This window comes from Chenopodium quinoa, unplaced genomic scaffold (genome assembly GCF_001683475.1).
Source record: "Chenopodium quinoa cultivar QQ74 unplaced genomic scaffold, ASM168347v1, whole genome shotgun sequence".
NCBI classification, from domain to species: Eukaryota; Viridiplantae; Streptophyta; class Magnoliopsida; order Caryophyllales; family Amaranthaceae; genus Chenopodium; species Chenopodium quinoa.
Window position 1 is genome coordinate 617,011 of NW_018744593.1, and position 16,791 is coordinate 633,801.

At 35.1% G+C, this 16,791-nt stretch overlaps 1 protein-coding gene and 1 pseudogene across 2 annotated transcripts; one reads left to right on the top strand and one right to left on the bottom strand.

The window, feature by feature from the left end:
* Positions 1-1,634: 1,634 nt before the first annotated feature.
* LOC110699582 (serine/threonine protein phosphatase 2A 55 kDa regulatory subunit B beta isoform-like) lies at positions 1,635-11,401 on the top strand. Of its 2 annotated transcripts, none has more exons than XM_021877085.1 (14): positions 1,635-2,095; positions 4,179-4,282; positions 4,365-4,463; positions 4,571-4,690; positions 5,240-5,437; positions 5,830-5,921; positions 6,721-6,839; positions 7,720-7,843; positions 8,072-8,195; positions 9,614-9,682; positions 9,764-9,855; positions 10,240-10,317; positions 10,400-10,467; positions 10,588-11,401. In XM_021877085.1, exons 1-14 carry the CDS (start codon positions 1,960-1,962, stop codon positions 10,722-10,724), a joined length of 1,560 nt encoding a protein of 519 aa, XP_021732777.1. In that variant the 5' UTR covers positions 1,635-1,959; the 3' UTR covers positions 10,725-11,401. The 2 variants fall into 2 exon arrangements, with proteins under 2 accessions (XP_021732777.1, XP_021732778.1); XM_021877086.1 differs by having other exon boundaries at positions 5,240-5,434; positions 10,588-11,225.
* Positions 11,402-11,498: 97 nt separating this feature from the next.
* Positions 11,499-16,041, bottom strand: LOC110699583 (annotated as a pseudogene).
* Positions 16,042-16,791: the final 750 nt, after the last annotated feature.

The following is a 16,791-nucleotide window of genomic DNA, read 5'->3' on the forward strand; positions in this document are numbered from 1 at the left end:
TTGTCTTACAACCAAACATCATGGATAGAATTAGCAAAGTAAAAATTCAACATCACCTCAACAACAAGAGTTTCATAGCCCTAATAAACCAATCTAATTATCTTCACAAACTCCATAAAAAGCTACCATTTTTTTCCAAGATTTTTTTGGCGGCAATTTATAGTTTGAGTTTCCATTTCCCAATGGTGGTCGATAATGCAATACATAGCTAATTCCTTTAGCAATCGATTGAGTAGTCCTCAATATTCAAGTGGAATAGAAATTAGGGAGAGAGAAATATAAGTATTAGGATGCATTCACCATAATTGTGAAAATTCAAAAGTACGCATTTGCTATTTATATGCAAAGTAACCTTTTATATAAAAATATTGTTCCTACATAAATCAATGATATTTTATGTCAAAATAGAGGATAAAATGATTATTTTTTATGATTAATTATTTATATTAATGATGAGTGATACAATTCGATATTCAAACAAAAAAATTACGAAGTACCAAAAATCTAACCAATGATTCGAGGTTTCATACGGACAAAAGTTCATCAAAGTTACTCAATATATGAGTAACAACATCAGTTTATCAAAGGACACTATCGACATTTCACTAGTTTATTTGGGGGGGTAAAAGCATGTATTCTAGCAAATGTTGATGAAAACGATTGTTAGGACCAACACAACTGGCGTTAACTTTGGAGTAACGTTTTTTAAGAGTAAGGTTAGGGTTTATCAGAAAGTTTGTGTTTTCAAGCTCTCAACAATGGAAGTTGAGGATTCCTCAATCCTGCAACAATGGAGGTCGACAAAATTGATGGTGGAGGGAAAACTTACAAGCAAATGTTAAATACCTTCGTTTGGGGTTAACCTTGTCCTTAATTTGAATATATTTTACGACTTTTTTCTTGTTTCGCAGTCGAAAATGGCGGTGTTGGGATTGAAGTTTGTGTTGGTGTTGGGTCGTATCCGCCATTGCTGTTGAGAAATGAAAATTTGAAGGAAGAAGGGAGGAAGAAGGAAGGACAATAAAGACAGAAAAAACTAACGAGAAAATGGGCGGTAACAAACTAATGTTTTCAACATTAACCCACCGTTTTACATTGGTCCACCTCAGCTATATAAGTTAATAATATTACGCGCAAACCAAAGCAAAAATAACAACAATGCCATTTAATTAACATCTTTTGTTTCTCATATTGAGTAACCTGGGCGCGCTCGACCCCCCACCCTTTCACAGGAACGAGGGATAAGGATTTGAACCCCCACTTGAACCATCCCTCAATTTCTCTAAACGAAAAACGAAAATAAACATGAAAATAAATAAACAAACACTAGTAAAACAAAATTAAAAAAAATCACACACAAACAAGGAAAAAAAAGAAAAAAATAAATACAAAGTAAAAGGGAATAAGGCTTTGAGAAAAAAGACAAGAAGACCAAAAGAGTGCATGTACTATAGTAACAAAAAAATAATTTTTTTTTGAAGAGAAATTTTTAAAAAAGAAAAACCCAAATTCCACAAACCCATTTACTGTAATTATTTTATTTTATTTTATTTTGTTCTTCCCATTATTATTATTATAATAGTTTTTTTTTACTTTCTAATTAGTTCAATTTATTCCCAAAATTTCAATTTCTATCCTCTGAAAAATAAAAATAAAAATAAAAAGACAGAAAGAGAGGAGAGAGAAAGAGAGGAAGAAGGGTGGAGGAGAGAGAAAGAGAGAAAGAGAGAAATCGAAATCTGATAGTTGGGAATGTTGGAAATGAAAAGCTGACATTTTTCATAGAAATCCGCTAACCCTTTTTTGTGCTGTGTTTTTTGGTTGATCTTTTGTTTAATATTCTCAAATTCGATCGAAAAATCCAACTATTTCTTGATGAAGGAGGAGTAGTGAAACTCTGAAGATTTTCGCCCTTTTTGATTTTGACCTAGGAGAGAGAAAATCAGGAGAGAGAAAGCGATGAACGGCGGCGATGTAGGTGCCGGAGTTGTTGGTGGTGGTGAAGTTTCCGGCGTCGGACCACCGCCATCTCCGTTGGACTGGAAATTCTCTCAGGTCTTCGGTGAAAGGGCAGCTGGTGAAGAAGTTCAGGAAGGTGAGATCCAATTTCTTGATTTTTGTTATTGATTTTTGGGAAATTGATTATGTTTCATGATTAGGTTTGAGTTTTTTGGCTGTTTTAAGATCTGGGTTGGTTTTTTTTGTTTGTTTTGATTGGAGTGGGTTTATGGGTTGTGAATATTGTTGATTAAAATGTTGAATTTAGGGATTTCGATTTGAGGGGTTTTTTGGGGTCAATCTAATCAGTGAAGTTGATTGAAAAAGTTTTGATTTTGATGTTGATGTTATGTTACCATGCAATGATTCAGGAATGTTTAGCAATTGGTTGATATTACTATGTGGATATTGGATATGCTTGTAATATGGGAGGAAATATATGTTTAGCTCGGCTTAGCTAGCGAGTTAGGAGTGATTGAATCGGCGGAATCTTGGTAATTGTGTTACTCTACTGGAGGGAATAGTGTGAGGTTTGAGTCTGTCTTCGATAGAGCTATAAGTAGTAGTACTGGATAATTGTATTCCAAAGGTCTAACTCGGATAACTACTGTCTTGTATCAGTGCCAACTTATTGTTTGTTTAGTTAGTTGATGCCTTTCAATCAAGACCATTTCATAAACACTAAACAGATTATTGGCTAATATAACCATTAGCCTGTCGTTTGTGATATGGCAGGTGGTAATTGAGTTCTTTTACTGGAGGGAACAGTGTGAGGTATGAGTCCGCCTTTGATAGAGCTATAAACTATTATTACTGGATATTTGGATGATAAAGGATTAAGTCAGGTAAAATAAGGGAACGGTGTGAGTTGGATGATTTTTTCCAGTCAAGACTGGTTCATAAACGCAGTAATAGTTAAGTCGTGTATAGTTTTATCTTATCCCAATCCCACAATGGGAAGAGCTGCGCGAGAGGAATTGGATTGATAAGAAAGTATCTGTTATTTTACTTGTTGGTGCCAGGAAGGATGGCCTCACTACTTCTCCTAATTTCACACCTATTCTATTGTGGATGCTCTGTGTATAGGTACTTAATTTGTTGAGTTTGCATCCCTTCCCACTATTCTTGTGTTGTAACTTATAGAGTGTGTTGCAGTGCTAGAGGGAAGGGGAACAGGAGAAGGGGGGGGGGGAGAGAAGTGAGCTTGCATAATCCTTCCAAATCATTCCAATATTGAAAGGAGTTAGTTTGTCAAAAGGGGAAGGAAATTAGACTGCTCCAATTCCCTTCCCGTCTCATTTCTTAGCAAGGAAGTTTAGATCCCTCAGCCCCTCCCCTTACATTACCTCTAGTATTGTTTTTTCTTTTAAATACACTTTTGGATTTAGCATGTTTAGTTGTAAGTGAGTGGATCAATATTCATTGCAGCCATTAACCTCCTGGAAATTAACGATTAGTTGTCTAGTTGGAATTTGTTTCTCAAAAGCATATAAACTCTATCATCTTTTTTACAAGAGCAGTACTTTTGTAGATCTTTGTTTGGACTTTGGATGAGAAGTATACCAGATCTGGTAATCAGCTGGTTATTAGTCAATTTTAGCAATTTGATTAACTTCATAGCTTGGAAAGCTACACCTTTAATTAGTTCATTATACATGATATCATTTGTGTGCAGTATGTTACTGTTTTGTGAATAGCATAAAAGAGAAGTTTATCAGAGAGTGAAAATGATTAAAATATGTAATCCTGTTTTTACTGCTAAAGATAATAAAACTACAAATATTTGTTCAAGGATGCCCCTTCTCCTATTGGATTACTTTCCTTACAATTAATATGTGTGGATGCGCCTGCTACACTAATTTCGCATTAACTATTCACGAAGTTGCAATACAAAATCTGAGTGATAGTGTCAACTAATTTCGCCCTGATCCCATCTTTCTTGTTGCAATACATTACCTTTCTTGTTGTATAGTGTCAACTCTCAAGAGTGATATGTTTTTGTGCTAACTGCTATGGCTTATTACCTTTTATCACCATAACTATACTCTCCTGAAGCTACCATTTTTTTTTTTTTTTTTATGCTACACATGTAACACATATTAATTATTAACATTTTGTCAATGTGTGAATTTAATATATAGTTGGCTATTTGTTCAGACTTTTGTGTTTCTTTTTTGCAGTTGATATCATTTCAGCTATAGAGTTCGATAAAACTGGAGACCATCTAGCTACTGGTGACCGTGGGGGCAGGGTGGTTTTATTTGAGAGAACAGACACAAAGGATGTAAGTCCTTTACGTATCACCTTATCTCAATTTGAACACTATATAAGATTTATCTTCATTTGTTTTATATGTCATTGTACAGCATGGTATTGGTAGAAGGGATATGGAGAGGATGGACTATCCCATTAGTAGGCATCCAGAGTTTCGTTATAAAACTGAGTTTCAGAGTCATGAGCCTGAGGTAACTCCGGGTTTCTATTTTCTTGGTTGTTTGATGTATGGACGCAATTTTTATGGTGAAAATCTTCTCTCAGTTTGTTAATACTGGGTATGGTTTTCTTGGATCAGTTCGACTACCTGAAGAGTTTGGAAATAGAGGAGAAAATCAACAAAATCAGATGGTGCCAAACTGCTAACAGTGCTTTGTTTCTTTTGTCTACAAATGATAAGACCATTAAGTTTTGGAAGGTAGGCTTTTCTGTTGTTACATTGCAACGTTATTAAAACTATCTCACCCACTTATTTCACTGAGTCCGTGGCTGTAGTTTAATGGTTTGTCAATTATCATCTCTATGTGGCCTGGTCAAAAGTCCTTCGTTTGACAGATTTGGAAGTGGTAGTTGATTTTCCTAATAACCCCTTTTAAGGCCTATTTCTTTCATTCATTTTGCTCATTTTTTTTTATAAAAAATGGAAGATTTATGTGGGAGCTGTATTGTTAAATTAAGTTGCTGATCAAAAAGAGAAGTTAGGAGAGGCTGGAATCTATATATCTATTTTAATACTTTGTAGCCATCAATGTTTTGTGCAGTGACTATAAAAGTGATTGATCTATACCTTTTCTATGCCTTTAAATGGAATGTCATTTGCTCAGTTATTTAGTATGACTCATTTCATTTCATGAATATTGAGCAGATCATTTATGAGATGGATTTTTTTTCTATTTTGTACAGTAATTGTGCTTGTATTACATCTTCTATTGTTGATCGCTTTGTTTCTTGATTGTTCATTTGACAGGTTCAAGAAAAGAAGGTAAAGAAGATAGCTGACATGAATATGGACCCTTCCAAAACTCCAGGGAATAATGGTTCTGGTTCTAGTTCAAGTGTTCCACCCAGTCCCAAGCCGTATGTTGTGAATGGAGGATATCCTAATTCTTTGAATAATGAGTCCTTCCCACCTGGAGGGATCTCATCTCTGCGTTTACCAGTGGTAGTTGTACCCCATCTAGTTTTTATTTTTATATATATTTTTATGTGACAGAGAGTAGTTATTGTTCCCCTATCTATGTTAGGAATGAAGTTTCCCCAGTCTTTTCCCTGCTAACTAACTTTGTTACGGAGTACTTGGTAATTTCACTTTGTCATTAGGTTCTAAATGGCCCATTATGTGTATAGATATATGCATATTGTATATTACTTTATTAGATGTAGGTAATTCAGTCGGTCCTTTAACATGAATAAGAGCTAAAATGATTTAGTACAGCTTCAAATTTAGTCTTTTTGTGATACCTCATCTTTTTGATCATGCAACTAATAATTCTCTCTCTTTTTACTTGATCATTCAGTATCTTTTTGATGCTAATGATGTGCGCCTTGAATATGTAGGTCACCAGCAATGAGACTAGCCTTGTTGCTAGATGTCGGAGAGTATATGCTCATGCTCATGACTATCACATTAATTCCATTTCAAATAACAGGTAAATGTTCCTGAGATATTCAGCTATGATATCATATTTCTTAAGTTGTTTCCCTGTATTTCTTGTAAGTTGTTTATGGATATATACCCTTGTGATACCCAGTGAAGATGGATTTATCTGCATCTGTTTGTGTTTGCATGTGTACTTTTATAAATGTGTGTACACCTGCATTTATATTTATGCAGTAATTTCCGTGGACCTTCAATAAAGCATTTTGTTTGATTTTGTCGCAACAAATGATAGGTGCTTGTAGAGTGATAGTGAATGTTGGTATGATCCAAGTCCTTACAGCATGCTTAAAAATCAGGATATTTGCATCTTCTATTGCTCAGTGAGTAGGTGGATGTTGAGAAGTACAGAATTTACCTTTTCGTATTCTTGTTGTCATCATGGGATCTGGTATGCCTGTATGGCCAATAAAGATGTTTACTTGTATGTTTATGTTTCTTTGCTTTGTTGTATAATATTCCTGTTACTGATTTGTTACCTGCATCTAAATTTTTTTGTTTAATTGCTGGCTTTATGAGTAATAAAGTCCTATATGGCAATTCTTATTCTACCAGACATTCACAGAAAATTAAATTTCTTGTTATTTCCCCTCCTTAATTCTTATGTCATTGCATGCTTGTATAATATGGTTCTGCCATTTACTGTAGATAGATCACTGACTCACATTTACCTATGAGAGACCATGCATTCTGAGCTTAGCAGTTAATAATGCAGATGGTCTTTACCAATTGTTATTTTGCTGAGTGTTATGTTGTGGTTTCCGTGACATTCAGTTTTATCTCTGTTACAGTGATGGAGAGACTTTTATATCAGCAGATGATTTGCGAATAAACCTTTGGAACTTGGAGATAAGCAATCAGAGTTTCAATATTGTTGATGTAAAGCCCCAAAATATGGAGGATCTGACTGGTATATTTGATTTCACTGTTGCCCCTTTATATTTCACTGCATGGAGTTTATGCCAACATCTCACTTGACTGTGTTTTGGTTGTGGGTCAATTTACTTGTTTTATTCTGCAAGTTTTGCTTCGGTTTACCGTGTGTGTGCATATATATATATAGCTCTTCTTTGCATTAGGTTGGAGTATTTTTGCCATTTAATATTTGAACTTCAGAGGGTTTTTGTAGAATTGAAAGGATATTGCTGCATAGATTTTTTGCAAGTTATTTATGGGTAATATTATTCCAAATTCATGATGAACAATTGTCCAATTACTTTTGGGGATTATTATTCTAAAATCATGACGAACATATGTACAAAGGCAATTGCCACCACTTGTTAGCTCCTTTAGCAATTGTTTGGGTGTGTCATAAGGGAGCTAAAAAACATCTTGAGCTAGATGAAAGTTTGTGTTGTACTCCAAACAAAATTTGAGTTTGGCGAGTTTTATTTGTAAAGAAAACAGTTTTTCGTGATATTGGTGTTGTATTCCACTTCTGATTTTCTGTGATACAATTGCAATGTTCCACCAATCAACTTGGAGGCTGAGAAATGAGACTTTATAACTTGTTTGTGAATTTAAATTGATATGCTAGTCTGTGGTTCTGATTGAATGGCTGTTCATTAGGATGTTTGGAAGTTATTTCTTTGAAATGAACTTGTGATTTAATGTTATTGAACAGTAAAAGCTGTGGAATATTATTGACTTGGGATAATTATCTCAATGTGCTTTTTGTCTTGAACCCCTCACAAGTCGCTTTTTTTTGGTATATAACTCGTGACCATGGTGGCTTTAAGTTTTACATGTAGAGGGTCTCTGAACGCTTTTTTTTTTTTTTTTTTTGGCAGAGGTTATTACATCAGCTGAATTTCACCCATCCCATTGTAATACATTGGCATATAGTAGCTCAAAAGGATCCATCCGCCTCATTGACTTGCGGCAATCAGCACTATGTGATAGTCACGCAAAATTGTGAGTGGTGAAGTGTTTTTGTTTCTTCTTTTTTGAGGGAGATTTTTGCTCTTTTGAAGAATGAGGATAAAGGAAAAGAGGATGGCGTTTTGCCTCCCCTCCTTGTGTGTCATTGCATAGGGGGTCCAAACGAGTAATCAAAGTGTATAGTAAATAAATTTGAGTTATGGTGTTATCTTTTATTTTCCTAAAAAAACAAACTCAAAAGATGACATTCTGTTCATGCAGATTTGAGGAACAAGAAGCGCCTGGTTCAAGATCCTTTTTTACAGAGATAATTGCTTCCATTTCAGATATTAAATTTGCAAAAGATGGGAGGCATATACTTAGTCGTGATTACATGACTCTTAAGGTTTGAATTTTCTTTCTGCTGCTTATTATTGGTCTGAACTTCCCCCATTCTTGAAAAGTTCTGATTGGTTGGCTGCTTATATTGGTCTTTCTTCATTTATGGAAAACGATTTCATGCACAAGGGCTGTTTAGTGTACTAAATCTGTCATTAATTTTCTCTTAACCTTAACCTGTAGAAAGGAGATGAAGTTACTCTATTCCCCTTCTTTTTATCAGAACTCAATATTTCTTTAAGAAATAAAATTGATTGAATTTCGAGTAGCTTGATGGTTGAGAGAGAGCACATCAGCTTACTTTTGAGGCACCATAAAGAGATAGTGTTGTCAGCTGCCTAGGAGTATGGCTAGAGGTTAAGCTGTGTGTGCCTAGGGAAAGTGACACACTAGTATGAACCACTCTGAACCAGTGTATAAAAAGGCGTGTTGAGGCACAAGTTGGCAAGGTCAAGCACCTTTCTTGCCTAGGTGAGGCAGTTTTATAAAGGCAGGCCTAGGCCTACGAAAAGGCGCACTCAGACATTGTCCTAATAACTTATCCTCCCCTCAAACATATCTCCCAAAATTCATCCTCCTAAACCTGCTTTGTTGTCCTAAAGGAGAAAGCTGTTGGGAGCTTTATTTTTGGGGACAGAGATTGTCGAAGGTGTTTTTATCATGGCATTGAAGAGGTTCTCTGGGATAAGCATAGTTGCCTTTCAACAACCCTCAATACTAAAAAATGGTGGGAACTTGGCTATTGGTTCACTTTTCTGCTCAATGAAGTCCAACATTATCTGTGAATTAAGATGATGCTAAGATTGTAAATTCTTACTGCAACTCTTATAAATTTTATCATCCGTGACCTGTATGTTCCTGAATCACAGTGATCCTTATACCTTCGGTTCTTGGTGCCTGTCTTGGTGGTGATTCGTAACAGAAGACCTATGTGTGTGTGTGTGTGAAAGCATAAAGTATAACACGAGTATACATCAACGATTGAGTTCAAACGACTGGATACAGCATGCTAGACAAAGGCCTTTTCCTGCTGAATCCTTTTGTACTGGCATTTGAAATTACTTCTCATGATAATGTTTATACTTGAATGCAAGTAACATAAATTTGGACCCTTGGCTGATAAAAGCTGCCCAATGTTGCTCACTATGGGCTACACCCGATTTAGGATGTTCTTTCTGTTATTCCCAGTATTTCCCAAGTTGCCCCCCCCCCCCGGATGAACCACAAACTCTAAAAGGCGAATTATATTAGGGAAGTGATAAATTTTTGGTCCAACTCCAGTAGCAAAATCAATATCTTTTTGTGAGATTGTGTACCCGAGTATGATGAGCTCCTGTGTTGGCTGAGGGAGGAATCTTAAAACCTTTTTTTTACCCCTTGTTTATGATGCAACACCTTTTGTTAATTTTTATTTTTGCATTTCAGTTATGGGATATCAATATGGATTCAGGTCCTGTAGCAACCTTTCAGGTCCATGAATATTTAAGACCCAAGGTGAGGTTTGAGGTTGTTACCCATTTAGATCTGATATTGGTGAAGTCAAAGAATCTTACTAATGGATGATTACTTTTGCAGCTGTGTGACTTGTATGAAAATGATTCTATTTTTGATAAATTTGAGTGTTGTCTGAGTGGTGATGGGCAGCGAGTGGCAACTGGTTCTTACAGGTATGAGTGTATATATTTTTGACTCAGTTCAATTATTTTTTGGGTAAACCAAAATACAATGCCTCTTTCTATTTAAAGGTTGTATTTTTTGACATTATTACCCTCTTTTGATGAGTTGTCATCTTTTTTCCTTTACTTTTTTGTACTTTTAACGTCAATTTCCAACACTTTATCTCTCTATCTGTTCAATTATTCCCAACTACTTTTTCTTTCTCTCTATCTCTCTCTAACCCACATGCACGTATGTACTTTTAATCGTTAGTTTTAAAGAATTTACAACTTTCTTCATTCCCGTGCAAAAACCAAAAGAGGCTTTGTATTAGGGGACGGAGGGAGTATTGTTTTGGTTTGTAACCCTTTATTGAAGCAATTCTTGTGTTCCAGCAATCTTTTCCGCGTGTTTGGTTGTGCTCCTGGAAGCACAGAAGCCATAACTTTGGAGGCCAGCAAAAATCCCATGAGGTACTCTTGATAATAAAGCAGGGAAACTAGCAATATGTCTGAAATTAAAATTTAGTTATTAATATGATTATAATTGTTGCAGGAGACAAGTGCAAACCCCATCAAGACCCTCCAGGTCGTTGAGCAGCATAACACGTGTTGTTAGACGAGGTTATCTTTAATTTTTGTTTTCCTTTCACTGCAAGCTTAGGGTTGTGTAATCCAATTAACTTTTCAGATTAGTTTCTTTACAAAGACCTTTTCACTCAATAATTGGAATGTGTATGGCAGGATCTGAGAGTCCTGGTGTTGATTCAAATGGAAATTCTTTCGACTTCACCACTAAGTTGCTTCATCTAGCTTGGCACCCATCAGAAAACTCAATTGCTTGTGCCGCGGCAAATAGCTTGTACATGTATTATGCATAAAGATGGTTCAGGAGGAAGACATATTGTTGCTTGGCTAACTTTTTTGGGGTTGATATTTGAGAAGGGCGGAAGACCGTTTTCCCCTTACAGCACCGACAGTAAATTAAACGTGGCCCATTTGCTCTGTGTTGACTCAAAAGTGCCTCCTAAACCTGCAGCTGCTGTCACAGATTTCATCAAGGTCATTTTTTTAGGTCACAGCTCTGATTATTTATAACCACCGGCCACAGATTCGTTTTTGTTTATTATTTTTAGCCTTGGCTGCTGCTAGAAAAGATAGGGTGCAGCTCTGTTCTTTACAATGTGCTCGAATGAAGCCCGGGAAAAATATGTGTTTGTAGCTCTCCTACAACCAAAAACTAAAATGGATGTTTCATATTGCCACTAAAAGTCTAAGATGAATGTAGTCTCTTCTCTGCTTTTCCCCTTTTTTGACCTCAAATGTTGGTGAGAAAGGAGCTGTTTAAAACATCTAGTGAATTGATTTATTTATTTCTTTTACGTATGGTTATTACAATTTTTTTTATCTTCTTTTCTAATTTTTTTTTTCTTTTTATACTTTTTTCTGGGGGTAATTATGGTAATAACTCTTTTAGAGGATACTGTTGTTCTGAGTTCTGACACTGTTGTAATATTCAGATAGTAATTATTTGTTCCAAGGATCATACCTATTTTTACTTCATCTGTGTCCACACTGCGATGCGATTCTGCATTATTGTAGAAGAATAAAATTGATTCAGGTAAACTTGTGAGTACCTTGTATGGAACACCTATTAGTAACACTTATTCTTAGCTGCTACTCTTCAAGCAACATCCCACCCCTGAATGTGATTTGACCCTCATTTATCTACTTGATAGAAGTTGCCTACATGATAACATTTTGATGATTCGACTCTGTTATGACACTCCAATCTCTGTCCAGACCTGAGCGCCGTAACACAGGAAGCCATTTACATGAAACAAACTGTACATTATCAAAATGTCCAATGTATAGATACTATAGAACGAGGAGTGCTTCTCTTCGCGAGGAGTGCTTCCTAATGTTATTTTCTTTGCCTTTATTAGGGAAAAAAAAAATGCCTCTCCTTGTGTGAAAATTGTCAAGCCCTCAAAAAGTAAATTTGATGAGGTACACAACAAGGTTTGGTTAATTGAAAAGCAGATAATACATATACATATCTTTTTAGAGAAACAATTCCAACAATACATATAAGATATAACACCCTTAATTTCAAGCCCTGTTTTTGTGAGGAAGAATAATCATAAAACTATAGTTATTAATTAGTCCTTCCCTTCAACATTTATGCACCATCAAACGCAGAATGCAAACAATGACTTTCCAGCAGTCCAATACCCATTAGCAACATACACACATCCATCACCAACCGATACACCCCCATATACTTCTGAACCAGTTTCATAAGACCACAAAACAGCACCATTCTCAGCATCGATTGCATATATGTTCCCTTGCTTATCATATGATCCGGCAAACACTACACCATTAGCAATCGTCACAGGGCCAAAGCTAACGCCATTGCTAGGATTCGTGGTGGTCCATAAGATTTCCCCACTTCGAGGATCGATTGCCACCCATCCTCCAGCTTTTGTGGTTATGTTTGATGACTTAAGAGTGAAGTTTTTGGCATCACTGTTGGCAATGTTGGTGTAGACTCTTTTTCCGTCTGTGGCGGCTCCCCATATGCCTCCTCCCTTCATGCCTCCTGGTCCGGCCTCCTACTTGATCATCAGTTAGTTAAAGCATGAATTGTAGGTATGAATTCAATCACATATGTGCTATTATGGGACAACAACTTTTTCCATATAATAGTTTGACAAAGTAGTGGTAAATGACAACTTTTAGCTTTTGAAGTGCGTTTCACAAAAGCTAATAAAATTATTTGGAGTAGAACCAAACCTAGTGTTTGTAAAAAAAATTAGTTAAATTTATTTAACTATTTTAATAGCTAATTTGTGTCGAACACCTTCAACAAACAACTATTTTGACAGTCATCTCTAACAAATTTGTTGACAGCTAACATTTACTCTAACGTCTAACATCTACTGCAACAACTAATTTTGTCAAACATGCCTTGTATGTTTATTCCGTGATCACAACAAAATTAATAAAATTCATATAGCAACAACTAAAGCCATCAAGACATAAGTCACATAACACATACGTACCGTGCTCCATAAGACATCCCCGGTATCTCTATCCAAACCCCAAGCAATCCCACTCTTCTGAACAGCAACAGCAACATCTCTTCGACAACCTTTCACCACCACGCTCAACAACATCGGCGCCTCCCCAAAATCAGCATCAGGGTTAGGCCCTGGAGGACAATTCGGGGTTGAAAGATTCATACACTTAGCAAACCATACATCATACCCTCCTAACTGTTGGTACCACTTAATATTGCCAGTCTCCAACTCTAATGCCAAAATCGAGTTTTCGTGGTTTTCGGGCTCTATGCACTCCTCAGGATGTGTAGGAATTGTTTGATTGTTTTCTCTTTCTTGGCAAGCCTCTACTCGCTCTGGAGCCGAGTAGAGGTTGCCTGTGGCAATGTAGACGAGGTTTCGCGACACATCGATTGAAGGGCTGCTCCCCCATATTGCTGCTCCTGAGTATTCTCCTTGCTTTCCTTGGTTATCTGGTAGCATGTAAGTTTGCCATAGGATTTTTCCTGTTTTAGCATCAAGTTTGGCAAAACTGCCACGAAAAGTGCAGCATTTGTCTATGCTGGCTAACTCTTCTAGTGAGGATGTTCCTACATAATATGCCCTACACATGCAATTTTATAGAAGTATAGGATAAATGAAGTACTAAATTTACATTAAGCAAAAGTATTGTATGAGTCTAGACTCACAATAAGACTGATATAAGTTATTGAACATTTTATATAAGTTTACGAACATCTTGACTTCTGAATTTTAAATATAAGCTTTTTTTGAACATTTCACGTGTATAAGCTATTGAATATATCAGTTTTTGAAGTTTTATACTCACGGTAAAACAGACTCTAACTAGCGGCTAACATCCAATACTTTGTGTTCCAATAAACATTGTAACATTCATTTTCCCAAGGTCAAACGATTAGAAGAAGACTTACCTGTAGGAGTATATATTATTAATGCTTGCTTTATCAATACTTCATTTTGTAATCTTATTTTAAGTAGCGTAACTTGTATTCTGGAAATATAGACCAGATCTCAACTCATATTTAAAGATTAGATTAGAAATCTATATTAATAAAGAAATTAGCAGTAATACTTTATTTCGAATTGGATCACATATCATTTAATTTTCTAAGAGAATCATGCAGAAAATTAATGTGTCATACTCAGTAGATTACATATTTTAGTCAGTTCTTCCAAATACCTAATATTATATCAGAGTCAGACATTATTACTCAGGTAACCACTTATCTTTAATTCTAAGAACAAGTGGAGTAATAAAGAAGTAATACTACGTATAAGAACTATAGGCACACTAATAATGCAACTATTAACGTAAAAACATTACTACCTTTTTCAAATGCTACAATGCTTTGTTAAGTTCCTAATCATCTAATTTAATAACTCAAGAATTAATTACAGTAACATGTTTAGAGAGCACTATAGTAAATAGATCATTTGAATCGAGTTTAATTTGACTTTTAAATAGTTGGATCATATAGGAGTATATGATCTATTGTCAATTATTTTCACTATGAGTCGGGTGATTAGGTCAATTTCGATTCAATTAAATTCATATCATGCAATATTTAATTTTTCCATTTCAAATTAATTGACATGTATCTTTTCATCACGTAATCCATTTTTTCAATTATAAATAGTATTTCTAATTATCAATAAGTAAAATTTGATATTTTGAAAAGTACATATTGAGAGACACGTAACAAGATCTCACATCAGAAGTCATAAACAATGTCAAAAGTCAAAACGTGTCAACTAGTTTAGAACGAAAAAAGCAGTAACAAAGTAAGGAAAGTTGTATGTATGTACCCGTTATAGTAAGTCCCGGACATGGTAATAACACTATCAGGATGAACCTCAAGGCGAGTCATCCACACAAATTTACCACTCTCTCTTCTGAACCCAAGAACAACAGCAGGACCATACATTGCAACAATCACTAAGTCATTAGCTATTGTTGGAGTTGCTCTTGACAATACTAGAGTCCCTTTGAATAAGATTATGGTCGAATTAAACCCGGTTATTTCGTGCAAATTTTGCTTCCAAATAAGCGATCCATCCGATTGCTTAATAGCATAAACGTTACCATCAAAGCTAGTGAAATAAATAGTTCCTTCATATATGGCTGGTGTTGCTGTTGTGTAACTTTCGGCTTCGAACTTCCAGTTTAGCTTGAGGTTTGGGGCTGTTTTTGGACTTATTTTCGTCTCTTGCTCAGCGTATCTCCGATTTTGAAGGTCTCCTCCATGGTTTAGTCATTTACTTTGGTATTTAGGCTTCTGAGGAAATTGTTACATGTGAAATTATTAACATTGTAACAAATTGTGAACACATTTGTTAAAAACTAAGATGCTTGAGTTGCACGTTTGCTAATTCACATCTTTGATCACTAATATCTCAAAATTAATTATTTTGCAGAAATTAGTACTCGGTACATTTTGAATATTCATTAGGACGAATCAAACAACACTCTACATATAACTGTTTTTACTTACATATCAGGAATAATTTAAAAGATTCTTTCAAATTGTGAATAGTTGCAAGATTCCAACCAAGAACATTCAAAAAGACAGAGGAAGTAGTTTTATGAATAAATCAACTAAACAATTGATTTTGGAAAATAGCATAATGAATAACATGCAACCAAATTCAGTTAATTCACAAAATAGAAAACAGAAGCCATGAACATGGAGAAGTTGAGAAATATACATACTTGATCATCACAAGATTCCACTGAAACTAAGATCAAAGAAGTTGCGACCACCAATAAAGTTACTATTGAAGGGACAACGAAAATGCCTTGTCTCAACGCCATGATCAATAATACAAGTGAATGGAAGCTTAAAGATTGATGAAAATGTAATTAATGATGTTAGTGCAGCGATTTAAGGACTAATAAGATAAATTTAATGACAGTTTTACATACCATCATTTTATATTAGGAACAACTAAGGCAGTGACTTCTTTATTTTTTTTTTATCTAAGCAATTATTGTTTGGTTTGTGCACGCGGTGACCCGAGTGTAGTGCAAAGTGTTCACGATGCACTCAATGAATATAAAGGTTAAACTCAAATAACATAAAAGCCAAAATAAATGTTAGCTATGGCGCGTATATTACGTGCATTAGCCGTTCTATTAAAAAACAATGTTGAAAAAGTGTTGCATTTAAAAAAAAATAATTGAAAACCAGATGTATTATAAACAATACTATGAACTCTCTTTATCCTATTATAGTATTTATTTTTTTTCGAGGCCGTCCCAATGTTAAATTTGTAAAGTTACACACAAAATCATTAAACAACTATTTTTACCATAGAACTGGAAAAAAAAATGCATTTATTTGCGACTTTAAACAACTCACTTATGATGAGAAACATGGAATTTTTTTTAAAAAATTTTTATTTGCTTTTAATTTTTTTAATTTTTTTTTTAATTTTACTCTATGAAAGTATGAAGCGCGACGTGCGTACCCTGTATCCTCCATTGTAGCGGCTTCTGAGCTAACTCCTCCATTGAAACAGAATTTGAGGTAAGTTTTTTTTTTTAATCATTGATCGTCAATTTTACAATCTAAAGTTTATCGCTGATTTAATTTCAAATTAGGGTTCTTTTGAGGTGGATTATTGAACGGTTATATTACAGAATGTGTGAATTAACAATCAATTTTATGTGCATTTTGATTTTTGGAACCTGATTTGATAATTGATTCCAATTTGGTTGCTAATGTGTTGCAAGCTTTATCACCCTTTAATGTTAGTTCTGATTTCATGTTGGTTCTGATTCATCTACAGGAAACTCTTGATTTGCAGTCTTTAATTAGTTAATGTGATTGATCAAATCTATTTCGTCTCTTGTGAATTGTGG

Excerpts from the sequence above, each read along its gene's own strand:
- LOC110699582 (XM_021877085.1), top strand. The coding sequence starts at position 1,960 with ATGAACGGCGGCGATGTAGGTGCCGGAGTTGTTGGTGGTGGTGAAGTT. Across the intron at positions 4,283-4,364 it reads AGAGAACAGACACAAAGGAT|CATGGTATTGGTAGAAGGGA; the intron begins GTAAGTCCTTTA and ends GTCATTGTACAG. Across the intron at positions 7,844-8,071 it reads TGTGATAGTCACGCAAAATT|ATTTGAGGAACAAGAAGCGC; the intron begins GTGAGTGGTGAA and ends CTGTTCATGCAG.